The following is a 16,854-nucleotide window of genomic DNA, read 5'->3' on the forward strand; positions in this document are numbered from 1 at the left end:
AATACAGAAATCTCCTGACAGAGTAATTTCTTTTCCTGGGGTGGCTGTAATAATTGGCTCCACCTTAAGGTGGATCAAGGTGGATGCTGTACCTGTTAGTAACCAAAGTTGTTAGCAACATTGCTTGTGCCCTACCTAGAGTGAAAAGTTGCTTCCATAGAGATCCTTAGATCCTTCTTTTGCTCTTCAGCCACTGCCTGCCTGATATTGTGCAAAGATCCTGGACTCCAGGCACATGGATTTGGCAGTGAACAAGAATGTAAGTACTCTGACAGAGCACATGCAGCATCTTGCTAATGAATATATAAGTATGAATGTCTGGAGGCCCTTCCTGTGGCCATGGAACCAGTACTTTGCAAATGAAATCCTAATCACAAGAGGAAAATGGCAGCTGAAAATCCCATCTATGATCTCTTTAAGCTCTGAAAAACTGGGTGTGCTGTGCTCTTCCACCAGCACTGGGCTGGGAGCAGAGAACGGGGGAGAGGAGGGCTCTGCTGTCTGGCCCTAGCTGCCAGAGCTGTTGTGTGTCTCTAGGTGCAGCTGCAGGATAGGAATGAGAGGCTGTATGGGCTTGGAGACCTGCAGGAGAGGATGGGAAAGCTGGCTGGCTCCAAAACAGATTTGTCAGCCAGAATGGTCTTCAGTGAAGAGGACAAACTGAAGGTAAAACAAATACTTTAGGAGCTGGAGAGAACTGAGCTGTGAAGCCGAGTGAGGGTAGTAGATCTGCAGTGGAAAATCTGGTGGGAAATGTTGGGGCATCTTCCTCAGGGTATAGGTGTTGTGCTCAAATTCCCTGGTGCGACCTGTTGAAACAGTATGTCAGCCTCAGAATCAGTCCATGGCCTTGATAACGCCCTTTCTCTTTCCTAGATTTCCAAAGACCTTGTTGATCTCCAGATTGAGACAAACAAAATGAAGGAACAGTATGAGACGGAGAACTTTAAACTGAAAAATATGGTATCCAGAAGTTTCAAGTAAAGTTGGTTCACCTCTGCCAATAGATTTATCCAGGACTGCAGTTCATGTATCCATCTTTGCTTTGCTTGATGTGTTCTCTTGGCTTTAGCTAGAGCAATGAATTCCCCTCCCACCAATGCTGCAGATACCATGAAACTCATCTCTTTCTAAGTCATTGTCTGGCCAAATAAATGCCCTGTGATTGCTGCTGGTCTCTGCCACAGTCTAATTCTGCCCTCTCCACTCTGCAGATCCTGGCCCTGGAGAACCGTGTGCTGGAGCTGGAGCTCTGCAGTGAGAAAGTCACTGGGGAGCGGAATGCCTTACGGGAACATCTGCATGCTCTGGAGAGCAGTCAGAAGGAGCTGGCAGATGAGTACATCATCTTGAAAAGCAATTACCTGGCCCTAGGCAAAGAACTGGACCAGGAGGTGAGACAGGCTGCAGTGTTCCTTCTGGTGTTCTTTACTCCATCTCACAGTTACCTGATCTACAGATGGCTTGGTTGCCTGTGGGTTGTGTATCCACATCACAGCTCAGGTCCAGCAAGGTTTGCCAGCTGTGAGACAGCCTAGCTTGAGCATGGTTTTGTTTTCAGGGCCCAGGGATTTCTTGTAACATGGTCACCTTCTGGCAGGGCTTGCAGAACCCGCTCTGCTCAGCAGGGACAGTGCTGAGTCCATGCCGACCCATGCACCGTGCTCTTCTGGGCCCTGTGCTATCAGTCTTTCCCTTTCCACACCATCCCAGATCCCCATGACTAGCAGGAATGAGGAGGTCACTGTGGGGCCGGGCTGAGAGCATGTTGCAGGTCCCTCTTGACTGCCAGCACGCTTTGTTTCCCTTTTTTCTGCATGGCTTGCGCAGGCTGCACATGAACTGATTGTAGTCTCTCTCCTTTCGTATGGTGGCGGGAAGGGGCCTGGAAGTTTTTGGGGTCAATAAGTTTATAAAAACACTGAATGTAATCAATTTTCTGATTGTCCCTTAAATATAGCGAATTTCCTGGTGACTCTTAGTCTAGGGATTCTTAACTAAAGTCTTTTGGACCCAGATTTGTGTATTTCTTTGGCAAGAATAGCTACTTCAATAGACTTTCCTCTCTTCCCTCCCTCTCCCCCCATCCCACGTCTTTTTGAATTGGATCGGATAACTGACACCCTTCTGCCTCCCTCCCCTGGCAGATAGTTTAGCTGGATCAGCCAAATAACCTGGTTTACCCTGTGCAGAACTGTGATGGGAAGATGTGGGGCTGGGACCAGGCACACTGGTTTAGGCAGCGTTCAGTCTGTCTTCATGGTGAGCATCTGTCTGCAGAGCTCCAGTAGAGGAGGATACAAGGTCATGGTCATCTTCTTGTGAATAAGTGAGTTAGTGACTCTTGTGAAACTATGATTTGCCTCCCGTAAGCTGAAAAATGGAGATCTCTTACAAGGAGGCAACCTCAGCTGCTTGCAGGGGTGTGAACCCACCCCATAGTCCTGCCAGAGCACTAGGCAGGGTGCGTGCAGCTTACTGTCAGCAAGGCAGCATGCTGCTGAGATGTAGTACCATCAGGCTGCGGAGGAAAAACTCAGCGTTCAGCAGTCGGTTGTTTCTTGTCACCAAGGGGGTGCAATGTGTTTGTCTAAAATTGGATTTTCAGGTGGCTGACATCTCTAAACGATGGGCTTAACAGGTTGGTGGTAATAACACCCTGTTTTCACATGGATCCTGGAATCTTTCAAAGAGCATCCTGAAGAAGTGATGAGCAGGGTCCAGAAGCCAAAGGTGAACTCCTTGGTTGTAATTCATAGGCTGAGGATTTTACCCCAGTTTCTTGGCTCCAACTACCAAATATCCTTGCCTGAAGCAAAAGAGGCTCCAACTTGGCAGATCGGGACTTGTTGTGGCATGGGCCTCTTGCTCATTATTTTCCTAGTGTGGACTTTCCCAAAGGAAATAGGAAAAGCAGCCTGTGGTTCTGCCCCCTCCCCTTCCCCGGCGCTCTTCTGGGGAGACAATGAACCTTTTACACATTCCCAATTACAAGTGCTACTTGTGACCTTGCCAATATGTTGTCATGGCTGCTTGGCGCAGAAGCAGCTCGGCAAGCTCATTCACGGCCCCTTGTACGGGAACAGTCAGAGCCTCTGAATTGTCGCAGCCCCCATTGTACGGCTTGATTCACACATCGCCCTGTGTCTGTCCCAGGCGAAGGAGTGCAGCGGAGCTGGCCTCGCCTGTCCCTGGGGAAGTGCCTTCCAGAAGATGCCAGTCAGTCACTTTGTGCCTGTTTTCTAACTCGCTGTAAATTCTTCCTTTTCAAGACTCTGACCTTTTCTCGACTCTCCATTTCCTCCTCCTCTTTTGTTCAGTGGGCTTACGCCATCTGCATTGGTGGTACAAAGTGAGGCCATAGGAGGGAACCCAAATGGCTGTGAACCCATTCCACGACGGGATTTTCCCTGGAGCCTGGCCAGGGGAGGCATCGAAGCCCATTGCAAACCTGGGACTGCCTCTTTCTTTTGCCAAGCTGGTACTCTTGCGCTTGTGTGACCCCCTCTGATCAAATTGTCAGGGCTGACAGCTGCAGATGGATCGTTTTCGGTTAGAGAACAAGCAGCCTGTCTCTGCATAGCTGTCAGTTTTCACAGCTGTATATCTCACCTCTTTGTCAGCCTCTTTTCTCCTCTCCTCTCTTCCTCAGCCCACCCTGTGCTATCTTTTGATCAGCTATTCTCTCCACGGATGACTCAGATGACCTCTGCCTCCCATCCTCCCGATTCACTGCCATGGTAACAATTACTCAAGCTTGTCCCCAGTCATAAACCCCATCAAAGCTTTGTTATCTACATAGAAACCCTCCCGTGAGACATTAATTCCCCCAGTGTTCCTTCCAGATCACCTGTAACAGAGCCTTTCTCATTCAGATCCTCTTTATCTTTTGGAAATGTGTCTCTTCACACCAGCACTGCTTTGAATCTTGCTGCCTACACGGTGCTGTGGGCTGGCTGCTGCTGGAGGGACACATTCACACAAAACTGGAATTAGCTGGGTGGCGTCAGCCTAGATGGATGGAGATTTGGCCCTTCTCTTACATTATGGAGTCCAGCACCATTCAAAGCCATTGTATGGGGAAAGACATGCCTGAAGCATTGAGAAGCTGTGTAGAGGGTACAGGGTCAGAGTGAGGAGGGAAGCTGGGGGTCAGGATGGAGAGGTGGTGGCAGAGCTGTGCCCAGGGCTGGGCTGGCACCAGGATCTGTATCTGAATGCGAGAGCAAGATGGGCAGAGGGAGTGAAGTTGCATGTGAATAATCCCGATGCCTGGCGATGATACTTACCCTGCATTTCCAAGAGAATTAGAAAATCACTGATATATTTGGACATATGAGTGAGGACTAAAACTAAAACCTGCTTTCAGGAGGGGATGTGAGTGCCTGCCTTGTGTACACACCAAGAGCAGTAGGTATGTGCTGAACAGACAGCGTGCAGAGGTGGTGAGGCAGGATTTCAGAAGCTCTTTCCTTCTTGTTTGACCTGGCAGGTCATGAAGAATGAAGAGCTTAGCCTAGAGCTGCTCAACCTGGCCAATGCCAGGACTAACCTTCCCCACACAGAGAGCAACCACTACCACTCCCCAGCTGTGGCTGATGAGTCCTCTGTTGAGCTGGAAAGAGTGCGAGCAATGGTGCACCGTGTCTCAGCTTGGAAGGTGAAGGTAAGGACCTCCTTGCCCTGTCACCAGCTCCTTGGAGAACAGGGATCTAACAGGCACCTTCTTCTGTCTTTTACTAAAACCAGCCAGAAGATGTAGTTGCCTCTGAACACGAGCGGCAAAAGCTGGAGAGAAATGTGAGGGGGGGGGTGTCTGCTGCTGGATCCTTGAGGAAGGAGAGGGGGAATTTATTCCAACTGGCTGGCACTTCCTGGTGCTGAGTTGAATTTTGTGGATGAGCTGATGCCTTGATTTATTTTAATTTTTTTAAGCTCTGCAGTTTAAAAATGAGACCAGAATAACTCCAGCTCTTGTGGAGGCAAAAGCTGAGGGAGGGCAGCTGTGGTTCCCTCTGTCAGTGCCCCTGGGTGAAGAGAGGCAGGAGTTTAGAAGTCAACAAGTGCAGAGGACACTTGCTTGTTTTCTCCTTGCTGTTACTTAAGAAAGATGAGGGTGATAAACACCCGAAACTGAGAGCACCAAGACGTTCCCTGCCTCCTTCCCATCTGCAGCCCACACAATACCAGCTTGGGCTCTACCACCAGCTGTTCTTTCCCCAGTATGTCACTGGTCAGCTGGATTTGTGCTCAGCTGGATGGTCTCCTCACTTCTTTTCTGTTCACGAATCCCTCTGCTTAGCCCAGCTCTCTGTCTCATCTTCTTCATTTATCCCTCAGTTGCTTGGAAACCAGGATCACATAAAAGTCGAGCTTGAAAAACTGAAGAAATCCTATGATTTGCAGCAGCAGAAGCTGGAAGAGAGAGTGTGAGTGTTTGAGGGCACGTCCTTCTGTTTGGCTGGGCATTTGTGGAGCTCGTTGCAGCCAGATTTGATCCTTGGGCACAGGAGAGGAGACAGCCTGCTTTTGGTGGGGTACAGGGTAGGAAATGATGATTCACCCTTGGAACAAGTGAGGCCTGGAAGCAAAACCTGATGTTTTCAAGGCTTTTAAGAGGGTCAGCTGTCATCTTAAGAGTTGGTGGTGTTTAGGTACCCGACTGGCCTATGGACCTCTGAAATTCCACCTTCCGTGATACACACAGCAAATGTGTGACAGCCCAGAGATGAATCCAGCCCTAACCCTTACACCTACAGTGGTTCTTCCATTGACAGGCTGGGGTGGGGTCGCTGTCCCAGCAAAGGCTGCCACAGCAGGGATGCTGGAGGACTAGACCCTCTGACTGAGGAGGACATCTGTGAGAGCTCTGTGGCTGTTGGTTGGCATACATCTGGCGGGTGCTGGCAGCTGCTGCTGAGAGATTTCTGTCATCCCGTAGTGATTTCCTTCTCAAAGCTGGCTGTATTGGACCTACAGAGAAGTTTGGGGGGGGCAGGTAAAATAAACACATCTTCTCCCTGTATGCCCAGGATCGCAATGGGGAAGGAGCTGCAGGAGGCGAAGGCAGTGACTGGGGACACCCAACACAAGCTGGCGGAGCAGTCAGCGGTAAGGGCAGGCTCTCTCCCTGCCCCTGGCACCCAGGACTGCCCCTGCTCCTCTGCTGGGTGCCATGCGCTTCTCCTGGAGCCAGCAGGGTGTGGATGTCTTGTACTGAGGTACTCTGACACATCTCCTTCCCCAGGGAGTTTGTCATACTAAGGTGCTCCTCCCTGCGCAGTTTCCTTCTCCAGGGATGTGATGCACGTGGTGGAAGGTGCTGCTTGCTACAGGTGGTGGGAGGAATTTTATTCACTGATATTTAGAAAGGGTTGGTAAAATCACTGCAGTGGGGGCAGGTATTGGAAATGACAGAATGTAGCATGGGAATAGAGGCTATAAATATTTCCAGTGGGGTCCTGTGAAAACCCAGGACCTTCCCAGCTCCAGTGAAGCTGAATATCTGGAATTTAAGTCCCCTGTCTCTTATGGAGCTGCTTAGTGCCCCTTGCTTGGCTGGAGGATGAGGGCAGAAGCAAGCATGTTTGCTGTGCCTAGGTGCTGCTCACCTCCCAGAGCCAGCTCCAAGAGGTGGAAGCTGAGAACTCCCGGCTGCAGCTCCAGCTTAAGGAGCTGAACGAGGAATATCGCTCCCGGCTTGCGCAGTACGTCAAGGACATGGCGGTGGGTACCCCCAGCCCCAGGGGCTCTCCTGGCCTGCAGAGGTCTCTCCATGTTGGCTACCTGCTTCTTGCGGGCTGCTGCTGTTTCCCCTCCTTCCTGGGCTGCCGAGCAGAGCAGGCAGTGGGGCTTGCAGGTAGAATGGGCCTCTGTGCCCTTTGCTTGGCCTGGGAGAGGAGATGCCAGCCCCACTCCTCACCCTAATTTTCTCTATGGCCACTCTAAAGACTCTAAAGAGTCTGTGAATTTCTGCTGGAACTTTCTTTCTCGGTCAGATTACTTGGATTGAAATATCCCCTTATTTACAATGGCTGCCTTCCAGCTGGCTTCTAATCTCCATTGCCCTGACAACTTCCTTCAGCAGGCCAGGCGATGCCACTTCTGGCTTTGTCGCAGCCTCTGCGGTGACTCTTCTGCTGTCCCCATGGTCGGCTACTGGGCCATGTCACACCAGAGCCTGGGATCTGCTCTGGGAACAAGCACCTTTGATGTAGAATAGGGCCCCTAGAGCATGATGAGGAGTCAGGACAAGGCAGGAGTTTCAGGCAGGTTCAGGCACGGATACCTGATTATATTGAGCAGTGAGACCGGGGAAAAAAATCTCTTTCTACCCCCTTGGTAGCAGTAAGCAGGCTTTGGCAAGGGCTTCTGTGCTGGGAGAGGCTGGTACCAAAGAACACAGCATGGTGATGGTTCAGGAGACTAAGCAAACCAGTTTTTGCTATTAAGAATAGTTGAATTTCTAACAGAGTGATGTTGAAGCATCTCCTAGCTAGCAGACAGAGCAGGCCATGGTGGAAGGAATATGGGACTGGGGATGGTAACTCCCAATGCTGGCTCTTGTTTCCCTAGGCAGGTCACAAATACAGCACAAATATTCCTGGACCTTCTCTATGGGAAATGGGTTATATGCCTTAGGGAACAACTTGGTCACCTCAATTTCTTTCTCTGTATGTTTAAAGGACTACATGGACAGCAAATCCAGCAAGGTAATGGGGACTAGCAAAGCCCCAGCCAATCATGCTCACATGAAAGGCTTTGTGGACAGCATACTGAAGGATATCAGGGCTTCCTACAAGTCTCGGGAAGAGCAGCTAGCTGGAGCGGCACGTGGCTACAAGAAAAGCATGAAGAACTTGGTCAAGAAGCATGAGAACCTGCTGATTGCTTACAGGTAGGGCTAAGCCAGGGTCTGGGCTACCTCTGTCTCTTCAACTTATTGCTAAGGATCAACTGGAAGTGCCCCATAGCACCCAGCCCCATTGCTGAGAGGGAGATAAACAGGGCTCCCAGGTGGAGCAGAGGATCGGGAGTTCATGGGTATCTCCTCGCTCTTGACAAGCCAGGAGCAAGGTGTTTCCAGATACACACCAGGGTGCTCTGGACACCCTGGGGCTGCTTGGCACATACGTTTCTCCTGTGTAAAATTTAGGGTAAGAGATTTATTCCTCATTGGATGGTGTGGAAATGCAGAGGTACCACAAATAACTCCTTCTTCTCAGCCCGTTCCTGCAGTGTTCTCAGTTCTGCTCCACAGCTCTCTCAGCAGCTTGGGCTGTGGGAAGCAGCAGAAATTCTTGTGGCATAAAAGCCACAAATAGATCTAGGACAAGCTCCCCTCAGAAACACTCCCAGGAATATTGTACATACTGCTGGGCTCTCCCACTTATCCTTTGCAGGTGGACTGGCTCTCAGTGGCCACAAGTCAGTAGGTCCCAAGTGAATGGTACCTCCATCAGCAGCAGAAATGCTCAGTGTTGTTACCTAACCAAAGCTATGAGGGACTAAACCCTCTGGCATGTTACAGGCTCCAGCGAGAGCAGATCCGGTCCTTGGGCAGCAGCGCTATGGATTGTGGCCCTGCCGAGCTCCACTTTTCCATCACAGACCCAGAGCTGTTGACAAACACAACCCGGGAGCTAAACCAGCTGCGGGAGGATAAAGCAAAACTGGAGATGCAGCTACATGAATTGCAGAAGGTGGTAGCTGGGCTACTGGCTTTCCGTGGGGGTGAAACTGCGGGGTGGCGGAGGGAGTCTCTCAAGCGATAGGTTCAGCCCCTTCCTCAGACATTCCCTGAGGGTTTGCTGTGTCTCTGTGGCACAGGCAGGGATGCTTGCTCTCTTTCTCATTTTGGGAAGAGACGGGATGTCCAGGCAGTCCCCTCATTGCTTCAACCCTGCTGCATAGGGGTGAGTTACAGTTAGATTCAGGAGGCTGGGCAGCCCCATCGATTGGGGTCACTGAGCTCTGGGAGGGCTGAGGAGTAGCAGATGTTATGGGAGAGCTACCAGGCCAGCAGACTCATTCACTGCTAAAAGGAGAGGCAAGTAAGGGAGGATAGGATGGGCCTTTCTGTTCTTGAATGCCTTTGCCTCAGTGTGAGTAGCTAACTGAGCAGGAGACCACAGTCAGAAACACGACAGTCAGCTCCACATCCTCCCACTGGTTCTGCCTGGGCAGAGATGTGTCTCTTGATTTGTTTAAAAATTCAGAGGATAGGAGACCTAAACCTTCAGGTTGTCCTGCACATCTCTTCCTTGCCAGGGCACTGGTGGCTGTTAGAGTGCTGGGATATGTTGTGTCACTTCAAAGTGGCAGTGGCTGTGGTGAGATTGCAATGGTGTGATGCTTGCGGGAATACTGTTCTTCCTTTGCCTTCAGAAAACACTGAAAGAAACCTCTGGCCTTCCGCTGTCTCCTGAGCAGTAAGTGCTGTTTGTTTCCCAAAGTATTTGTAATTCTGAATTCTCCTTCCTGTGTGAATTGAGAAGTCTTTTCTGCTTCACTTGGAGACAGTAATAAATAGGGAGAAAGCAAGCTGATAGGGACTCATCTGAGAAGAAAAGCCAGCTGTCATCTCAGTGCAGCATTTCCTGTGGTGAAATGAGTTGGTCATTTAGGCCTTGATCCAAGAAAGCTCTTAAGCACATGTTTGATTTAATCATGTTTTTAGTTTCACTGATCTCTTTAGAAGCTGAAGTTAAGCATGTGCCCGAGAGCTTTGGTGGATTGCAACCTGAGAAAGGCAAGTGAAACCCCACTTTGGAATGGTCTTGTTTCTCCTCCCTCCCAATGCAGAAGCTGGGCTGGAACCCTTGGTTGACCCTGTACTGATACCTCCCTGGCTTTCTGACATGCCCTTTATTTGCTCGTTTTTGATGGGTCTCTTCCCCCTGCTCCACTAGCCTGTTGAAACTCCACCAACCGTAGCTGTGGAGAAGTGGAACAAAATGTAGGAGAAATCTGAGCTGGGATTTTTGAGCCTTTTAAGATGCAGTAGCCTAGAAAACATGTCCGGTATTTTGGTGACTGGATGCCAGCATGGAGTCGTCGGTCAGTACTTGAGCCACCAGGCTCCAGAGGGGTCTCTCAGAGAAGAGCTTGAGCCTTAACCAGGCTCTGCCATGCTGAAAAATAGTAGTAGTCCTTGAAGAGATGCATTGTTCCTGTGGCACGTCTGCCAAAATTAAGAGAGAGAAGTACCAGCACCTGATTTTAGTGATGCATCTTGTTAAGGATTTTATAGCTGCCAAGAGATGCTGCACATGTCAAACCCTTGTTTTCTGTGTGCTGGTGGGTCTTACCAACTCCACTACCTTGTTCCTCTAGCTAGAGACACAAAGCCTGGTATAACCGCAGCACTTCAGCTGTAACTCTGGCTGCTTCTCAGCTCTATCAGCTGTGCGGTTTCACTGTTTATTGTTCCCTTTGCTTCTGCTCCCATGAAACCTCTGCCATGATTTCCCATGTGCCTGGGCCAGGAGGCTGCAGCCACCAGAGGGAACTCTGGCAGTCTCATCAGAGCCACTCTCGAGCACAATGCATTCCTCCCTTCATACAACCCAAATTCCCCGAGCATCAGAGGTGACCTGTATTTTGCTTATTCAGACTGGGATAGAATAGGAAGAACTTTCCCACGGCTGGGCTCCACAGACAGCTCACCTATCTTGCTCAGCGACCACAACGGGCGGGTTTGTGTTCCGAAACACGAAAAGTGCCAGCGTTTGGCATTGATTGCTCTCTATTTCCATCAAATTCAGTCCTGCAGTGTCAGGTTAAGGACTCTTTCTGCACGGAGTCCTCTGATAGATGAGCGTCGATGTGAACTTTGAACAAACCCAGCCGTTGCAGTGGGGAATCCCAGGTTGGCAGAAGGGCTGTGAGTCTCATGCACAGGCACAGGGACAGTGCCGCATGCTCTGAAGTTTGGGGCATCACGAGAGAAAAGGTTCAGAGTGCTGGGGTTTATGGTTGTGATGGGCGTGGGTTGTGTCCAGCCCCTGAATGGAGCTGTGTGACCTGCAGATGGGCTGGATTTGAATGTCTGGGTGTGATCAAAATCTGCTTTTCTCTCCTAGGCAGCTGGATGAGGAGGGGTGGGCAGAGGTCAGGAAGCAGCTCCGGGAGTTCACACGCACCACCCAGGTAAAGGTCTGCAACAGCTCATCTGAAAAAAGCTGAACCCTCACCCACATGCCAAAGATGTGCTGCCCCAGCCAGGTGCTGCCCTGGGGTCAATACGCCACTCTGGGCTGGAGTGAGGAAGCTTTCCACGGAGCCTTGCTGTAGCTTTAGCCTCAGCCCACCAAGTGATGCTAGCAGGTCCCCAGCCAGTGATCTATCAAGGCTGTACTATGCCTGCTACTAAAAGCAGAGTAGCCCTTACAGCTGCTCATTGCTGGACTGCATTGCTCCCTCCCATGTTTCAGCGCAAGCATTTAGGCATCTGTATAACAAACTGGGTCTGTATTCAACCTGGTTCACATCTAGCCTGAATCTGAATCAGGTTCCCAGTCTGGTTCCCCCTGAGTGCAAGGGTATTTGTGCTGCCCTCAGGAATGGGGTGGCGAGCTCTCTCCACCTACAACACTGCCCTACGGAACCCATGAAACCTTGGTGATGCTTGCTGGAGCAGGCTTGACTGAGGTGGGTTTTGCTGTCCAGCAGTGATGGCAGCAGCGGGAGGCAGGGTTAGTGCTGGGATCCCTGCCACACTGACTGCCACACGCAGGGAAAAGGGCTTTGGAAACCAAGCAGAAGTTCAGTTTTCTGTGGTAGACGAGGCTATAGATGTGCTACCAGCCTACTTTCATGTCGTGCCTTCCTCTGTCCACAGTGACTTAAGTGCTCCACCATTCTCTGGTCATGTCAGGCTAAACACCTAAATTTTGTGTATCTTTGCGGCTAAAAGAAGGGAGATGCCGTGCCTGGGAGGCTGGAGCACTGTACTGGGAGCAGGTCCTGCTCCTGGCTCTGCTGTGCATCTCACGGGTGAGCTCGGTCAAGCACCTCAAATCCTCCTGGTGACACAGGGACTGTGCAGTTAACTTGAGTGAGCTAGTGATCTAATGCCAGAGACACTGTGGAAAAAACAAAGGGTTTTTTATCTAAAAGGGAAGGTCACTTCCCTTTGCAGCAAACTACTGGTGGAAAGGTGTTAAAGCTGTGTCCCAGTGCCAAACCTAGCAACTGCTCTGCCAGATGTCTATGAAGCCTCCAGGGGAGTTAACAATGGCTTGGCAGGCAGAGCTCACTGCCTGTCCTGGGGCGGCCCTGGCCCCCATGCCTGCGTTCTTGTCGGGGAAGGCTGCCTGGACTGCCCAGCCGATGCCCTGGAGCAGTGGTGCCCACAGAAAGCTGCACTATCGTCACCAGGCTCCTTTTCCCGAGCACAGCAGTTTTTGGTTGCTTCTATAGCCTAATGCCAAGTGGTGCTGGAGCCAAGCCATGGGGAAGTGATTGGTCTCACCTGGCAGAGCAGGAGTGAGCAACTTCACTCCCATCTCACAGAGGTCCTTGTTTTTTGTTTCTTTGCCCCTCCAGGAGAATTTGGAGCAGGAGAGGAGCCAGCTGCTGACTCGGGCAATCGTGGCAGAAGAGCAGGTGTCAGAGCTGCAGGAATACATAAATAAGCATCTTGCAAGGTGAGATGATAGGATCCCCCTTCACTTGTCCTCTGCTTTGTGCTCCAAGTTGATCTCCTAGGCTAGTTGCCGCTGACATCGCCATGCCCACCTTGCTGTCGGCACCTGACCTCACCGCTGCTGGCACGGCTGATGTCCCGCAGCACGTCCAGCTGTGCGGGCAGCTGCCACCATCCCTTGTTCCGAGGGGGAGGGGGGCAGTGCCTAGCCTGCTCTGCTGCACGTGTCCTTCCCTGCGTGCTCACCCATCCTTTGGAAGGAGCTAAGAGAGGGGTTGCCTAAAATCCAAAGCCTTGCAGCAGCCCCGATCTACAGTCCTCTCTCACTGGGTCATCGAGCCCTGAAACAGGGGGAACAGCTGCTTGGGCAAGGAAGGGTGAGAAAAGCAGGGCGCATCTGTCAGAACAATGGTCCAACTGCACCTGCTGCAAGTCCCCAGACAGCTCAGCTGTGAACTCGGGTCAGACTTGTGGGCTTGTTGCTGCTACTGTTACCTGGCAGAGCCAACAAGCACCTCTTCCTTGGGAAAAGGCTGTAATTTTATGTCTGCCAGGGCTCAGCTCCCACTGTGGCTCAGTGCCTGGGCTGGCCAGTCTGAATTAACTGACACTGTGCGTCCTTAGCATGCAGCAAACACAAGGCAAAGCGTATATTTAAATTTATCGCTCCTGTGTGTGAGCTATCAGCCGGGTTGTGATGACACAGGCAACAATGGTGCTGCTTCCCCATTGCAGGTACAAGCAGGAGATCCTCCGGCTGAGGAATCTCGCTGGCAGCGAGGTGCCACGTGCACTCAGTGCTGGGGCGGCCAATACTCACTCGCAGCCCGGAGCCAGAAGGACCACCAGCCACCAACCGTAGCTCTTCCCCATAGCTCTGAGAAGTGGCACGATCATAGGAAAGAGCAGGATTTAAAAGGAAGGAGCTTTCTGTTGTGTGGGCTGGCCAGGGCAAGTATCCTTCAGCAGCTGAGAGCTGGGAGGCACAGCAAGGGAAACCATGTGGGTATTCTCAGTCTCAAATTAACAGTACTAAAATGGGATGAGGCAACTGCATCTTGTCTATCCTCTGACCCCTCAGCTGTAGGAACTCTGCTGTTGCCTGAGCACATCACATCTCGGGACATAGGGTTAGGTTCCCAGGCAGCTTTTTAGTGTGGGGTTGCAGACACAGGTTTCCATTCCTGCCTCCTAGGACACTGCCATAACGTTTCTCCTGGGTCAGACCTAGACCAGAGTCCAAGGGCTAACTCTGATCCTGCCTTTGTTCCTTCTCAGCTTCTAAGAGATAAGGCCAGGGCTGGTTCAAGCTAGACTTTGGTCTAAGAGGTTAGACAAAGTGGATGAGCAGCTCTTTTATGGTGGGAAAACCTCTTCTTCCCCTATGTTTGAGTGGAAAAGGGAATGCTATATAAGGTGAGCAGAGCCAAACTGATCCTTCAGTGGGAGGTGAGCAACTCCCTCCTAGGCTCGAAGAGCTGGTGGAGCAAAGCCTGAGGGTGGGAGCAGCAGCTGCTCTGGCTCCAGGAGCACCCTGTGGCTCAAAGAGAAAGCAAAAGTCTTGAGGGAAAAACCATCCAAATGTTTATTTTGAAAAATTAACTAGAAATAAAGTAGGAAACATACAGAAAGGGGCACTGGAGATTTAGCCCTTAAATCCTGGAATAGTTCCAGGATTTCTAGATCCAGTTTTCCCCTCCTTTGCTTCCCCCAAACTGCCCACTCTTTGGAAGACAAGGAGGGACCACCACCCTGCAAGTCCCCACGAGAAAGCCTGGCTAAGCATCCCTCTCACTGCTGTCCTGAGCTGAACTCAAGGGCTGGAGAAGCTCTGACCCCTACAGCTGCTGACCCCTAATGCCAGGCTTAATGAGGCTGCTGTGAGACAGGGCTTCTCTCTGTGCTGCTCGCCGCACCTCCTTCATGTCATAGGCCCAGACTTGCTCCATCCCCTGCCCAAGGGTGCTAGTGGGGGTCCAGGAGGGGAAGGGGAAGCGTCCAGCCACCACCCGGGCTTCGTCAGGGAGTTCTGCAAGGAGCTTGGCAGCTAGGGGAGGTTTCTGGGGAGAGAGACAGCCAGGGCCAGGTGGCCTTAGGAAACAGTCACATAGTGGCAGTGCCACCAGGAACCACAGGGCAGCTGCTTGGCACAGCTGGTGGCTCCCAAGCATGCAGCATCAACCAAAGACCCTTCCAAAATGCAGGGCTGGTACTAGCCCTGTGCACAGTTGGGACTGGAACCAAATCTGAGTGGTGCTGAGCACTGAACTGCTCGCTCACAGCAATGCCCACCACTGCTGTAGGTCTCAACATTCCACAAGACTCCCCGTTTGGCCTTACTGAGACCGATGGTGGAACGTGGACTGTAACAGGCACTTGTGACCGGGAAGAGTGCTGGGTAACCAGCACCATGGGGGATGTGGGGACAGTGCTCCCAGAGCAGCACTCCCTCGGGAAGATGTGTGGAAGAGGGTCCCAGACAGGGTCACATCTATCAGATGCAATGGGCACAGGCAGCATTGCTGGTAAACATGCTCCCATTTAGCTTTTTATTCCAGCACAAGCAACTCTGGGATTTTCTTTACCCCTGGGTTCTTACTATCTTTGCCACTGTCCCAGATCATCTCTCTTTTCTAAAAGAACCCTCCCTCAAGCTTGCTCAGGAGTTGGGGTGCCAGAGACTGACTTACCACACTGGGGGCCAGGAACACGATCACATTGTAGCAATCTGAAAGATTCACCTTAAAAGAGAAGGAAAAGGGGGATGAAAGAAGCAACAGGCAGAGGGGGGGCGGTGGGGGGAACTGTTCAAGTGGCCAAACGCTTTGCGAGCAATCTTCTGAAACTCAGAGGAAGCAAAGATTCCCCACAATGTGTCAGTGCGACCAGCATCTGGGTGTGAAAGCAGCACCTCTTGCAAAATTCTTTCCTCCAGCATCGTCCCAGAACCACGTTCCCCACTGGGCTTCCTCCAGTCAGGCTGCGAGTACCTGATGCCAGCTTTAGCAGCATAGCTGCTAAGGCCACTACATGTCAGCAACCCCTAAGACCTTTTCTCAAAGCTGCCCTGAGAAGCAGCAGCCACCCATGGGCTGCCCATGCCAGCGTTCCCCTTGAATCCTTTCCAGGGAATGGTTTTTCTGCCTCCTGGGAGCAGCATGGGTTGGGGAAGGAGTAGGCAACCATCAGCAAAAGCTGGCTGGAGAAGCAGACCAAGCCCTGGCCCTGCCCTAGCTACAGCCAGCACTGAGCATAGCCAGACCCTCAGGACACTGTTACCTTCCACAGATCTTTCTTCAGGAAGGAAACCTTCCCATGGTACCCAGCCTTCCAGGCCCAGTAGTTCGAGAGACACAGCAGCCATGGGTTGAGCTCATAGCCAACGGCTGGGCTGAGGCCTTGCTTATAAGCCTCTACCACCTGGAGAGAGAGAGAGTTGCAACTAAAATGAACCTCAGTGTTGAGTGTGGGGGACAAGGGCTGTTGTCCAGCTCCACTCGCTCCCTACTGTTGGCTTACAGCGGGGTGACCTCAGTCCTTGGTACCTTCCAGCTGCAAAAGCGTCTCGGTCTTTCCTCCTAGAGCAGTTGGTCCCACCCTGGTCACTGCATGTGATTTCTTCTAGGCCCCCCTAGGGCTGTCCGGGACCACCTAGGGCTCTCCGGGACCTTCCAGGACTATAGTCAAACCAGCCACCTAGAACCACAGCCTGGCGTAGGGCAGCAGCCGGGTGAGGGGCTCCCAACTGCCCTCCTGTAAGCGCATTCCCCCCTCCCTGACCCTCGCCCACCTCCCGGGGCAGCGCCAAGCCCCCCCAGCACCCCGCTGCCCGCCCTTACGAGCCGTCCATCTCCCGATCCCAGATCCACCGTCTTCCCCGAGCGGCCCCGCAGCAGCGCCAGGGCGTTCGCCACTTGCCGGGGGCCGGAGGGCTGGTAGGGCACCTGGAGGAGAGGGGGGCGGTCAGGGCCGGGTGGGGTCTCCGAGGGCGGAGAAGGGGCGGCGGCCGTACCTGCAGCCGCAGGGGGACCCGGCGGAAGCCGGGCATCAGCAGAGCGGCCCAGGTGGCCCAGGCGGCCACCCCGGTGGCGGCCGCCAGCTCCAGCAGCGCCCTCCCGCCCAACGTCCCCTCCCCATGGCGATCCCACGCCGGCTCCCCAGGCTCCCCCGGCTCCCCCGGCTCCATGGCCGCCGGAAGGGGTGGC

At 52.3% G+C, this 16,854-nt stretch overlaps 2 protein-coding genes across 3 annotated transcripts; one reads left to right on the forward strand and one right to left on the reverse strand.

The window, feature by feature from the left end:
- The first annotated feature begins 339 nt into the window (after positions 1-339).
- Positions 340-14,177, forward strand: CCDC78 (coiled-coil domain containing 78). The gene is given in 14 exon segments (XM_075105939.1): positions 340-666; positions 877-963; positions 1,215-1,394; positions 4,493-4,666; positions 4,750-4,800; positions 5,341-5,429; positions 6,033-6,111; positions 6,601-6,726; positions 7,686-7,897; positions 8,531-8,702; positions 9,388-9,431; positions 11,085-11,151; positions 12,550-12,650; positions 13,385-14,177. Coding segments are annotated over 14 exon segments (1,836 nt in total). The 3' UTR covers positions 13,512-14,177.
- A 33-nt stretch (positions 14,178-14,210) lies between these two features.
- ANTKMT (adenine nucleotide translocase lysine methyltransferase) lies at positions 14,211-16,854 on the reverse strand. Of its 2 annotated transcripts, XM_075105940.1 has the most exons (5): positions 16,662-16,854; positions 16,489-16,593; positions 15,929-16,069; positions 15,340-15,390; positions 14,211-14,709 (listed from the first exon to the last, which is right to left on the reverse strand). In XM_075105940.1, exons 1-5 carry the CDS (start codon positions 16,833-16,835, stop codon positions 14,488-14,490), a joined length of 693 nt encoding a protein of 230 aa, XP_074962041.1. In that variant the 5' UTR covers positions 16,836-16,854; the 3' UTR covers positions 14,211-14,487. The 2 variants fall into 2 exon arrangements, with proteins under 2 accessions (XP_074962041.1, XP_074962042.1); XM_075105941.1 differs by lacking the exon at positions 16,489-16,593.

The sequence above is a fragment of the Phalacrocorax aristotelis genome, chromosome 10, assembly GCF_949628215.1.
Source record: "Phalacrocorax aristotelis chromosome 10, bGulAri2.1, whole genome shotgun sequence".
NCBI lineage: Eukaryota > Metazoa > Chordata > Aves > Suliformes > Phalacrocoracidae > Phalacrocorax > Phalacrocorax aristotelis.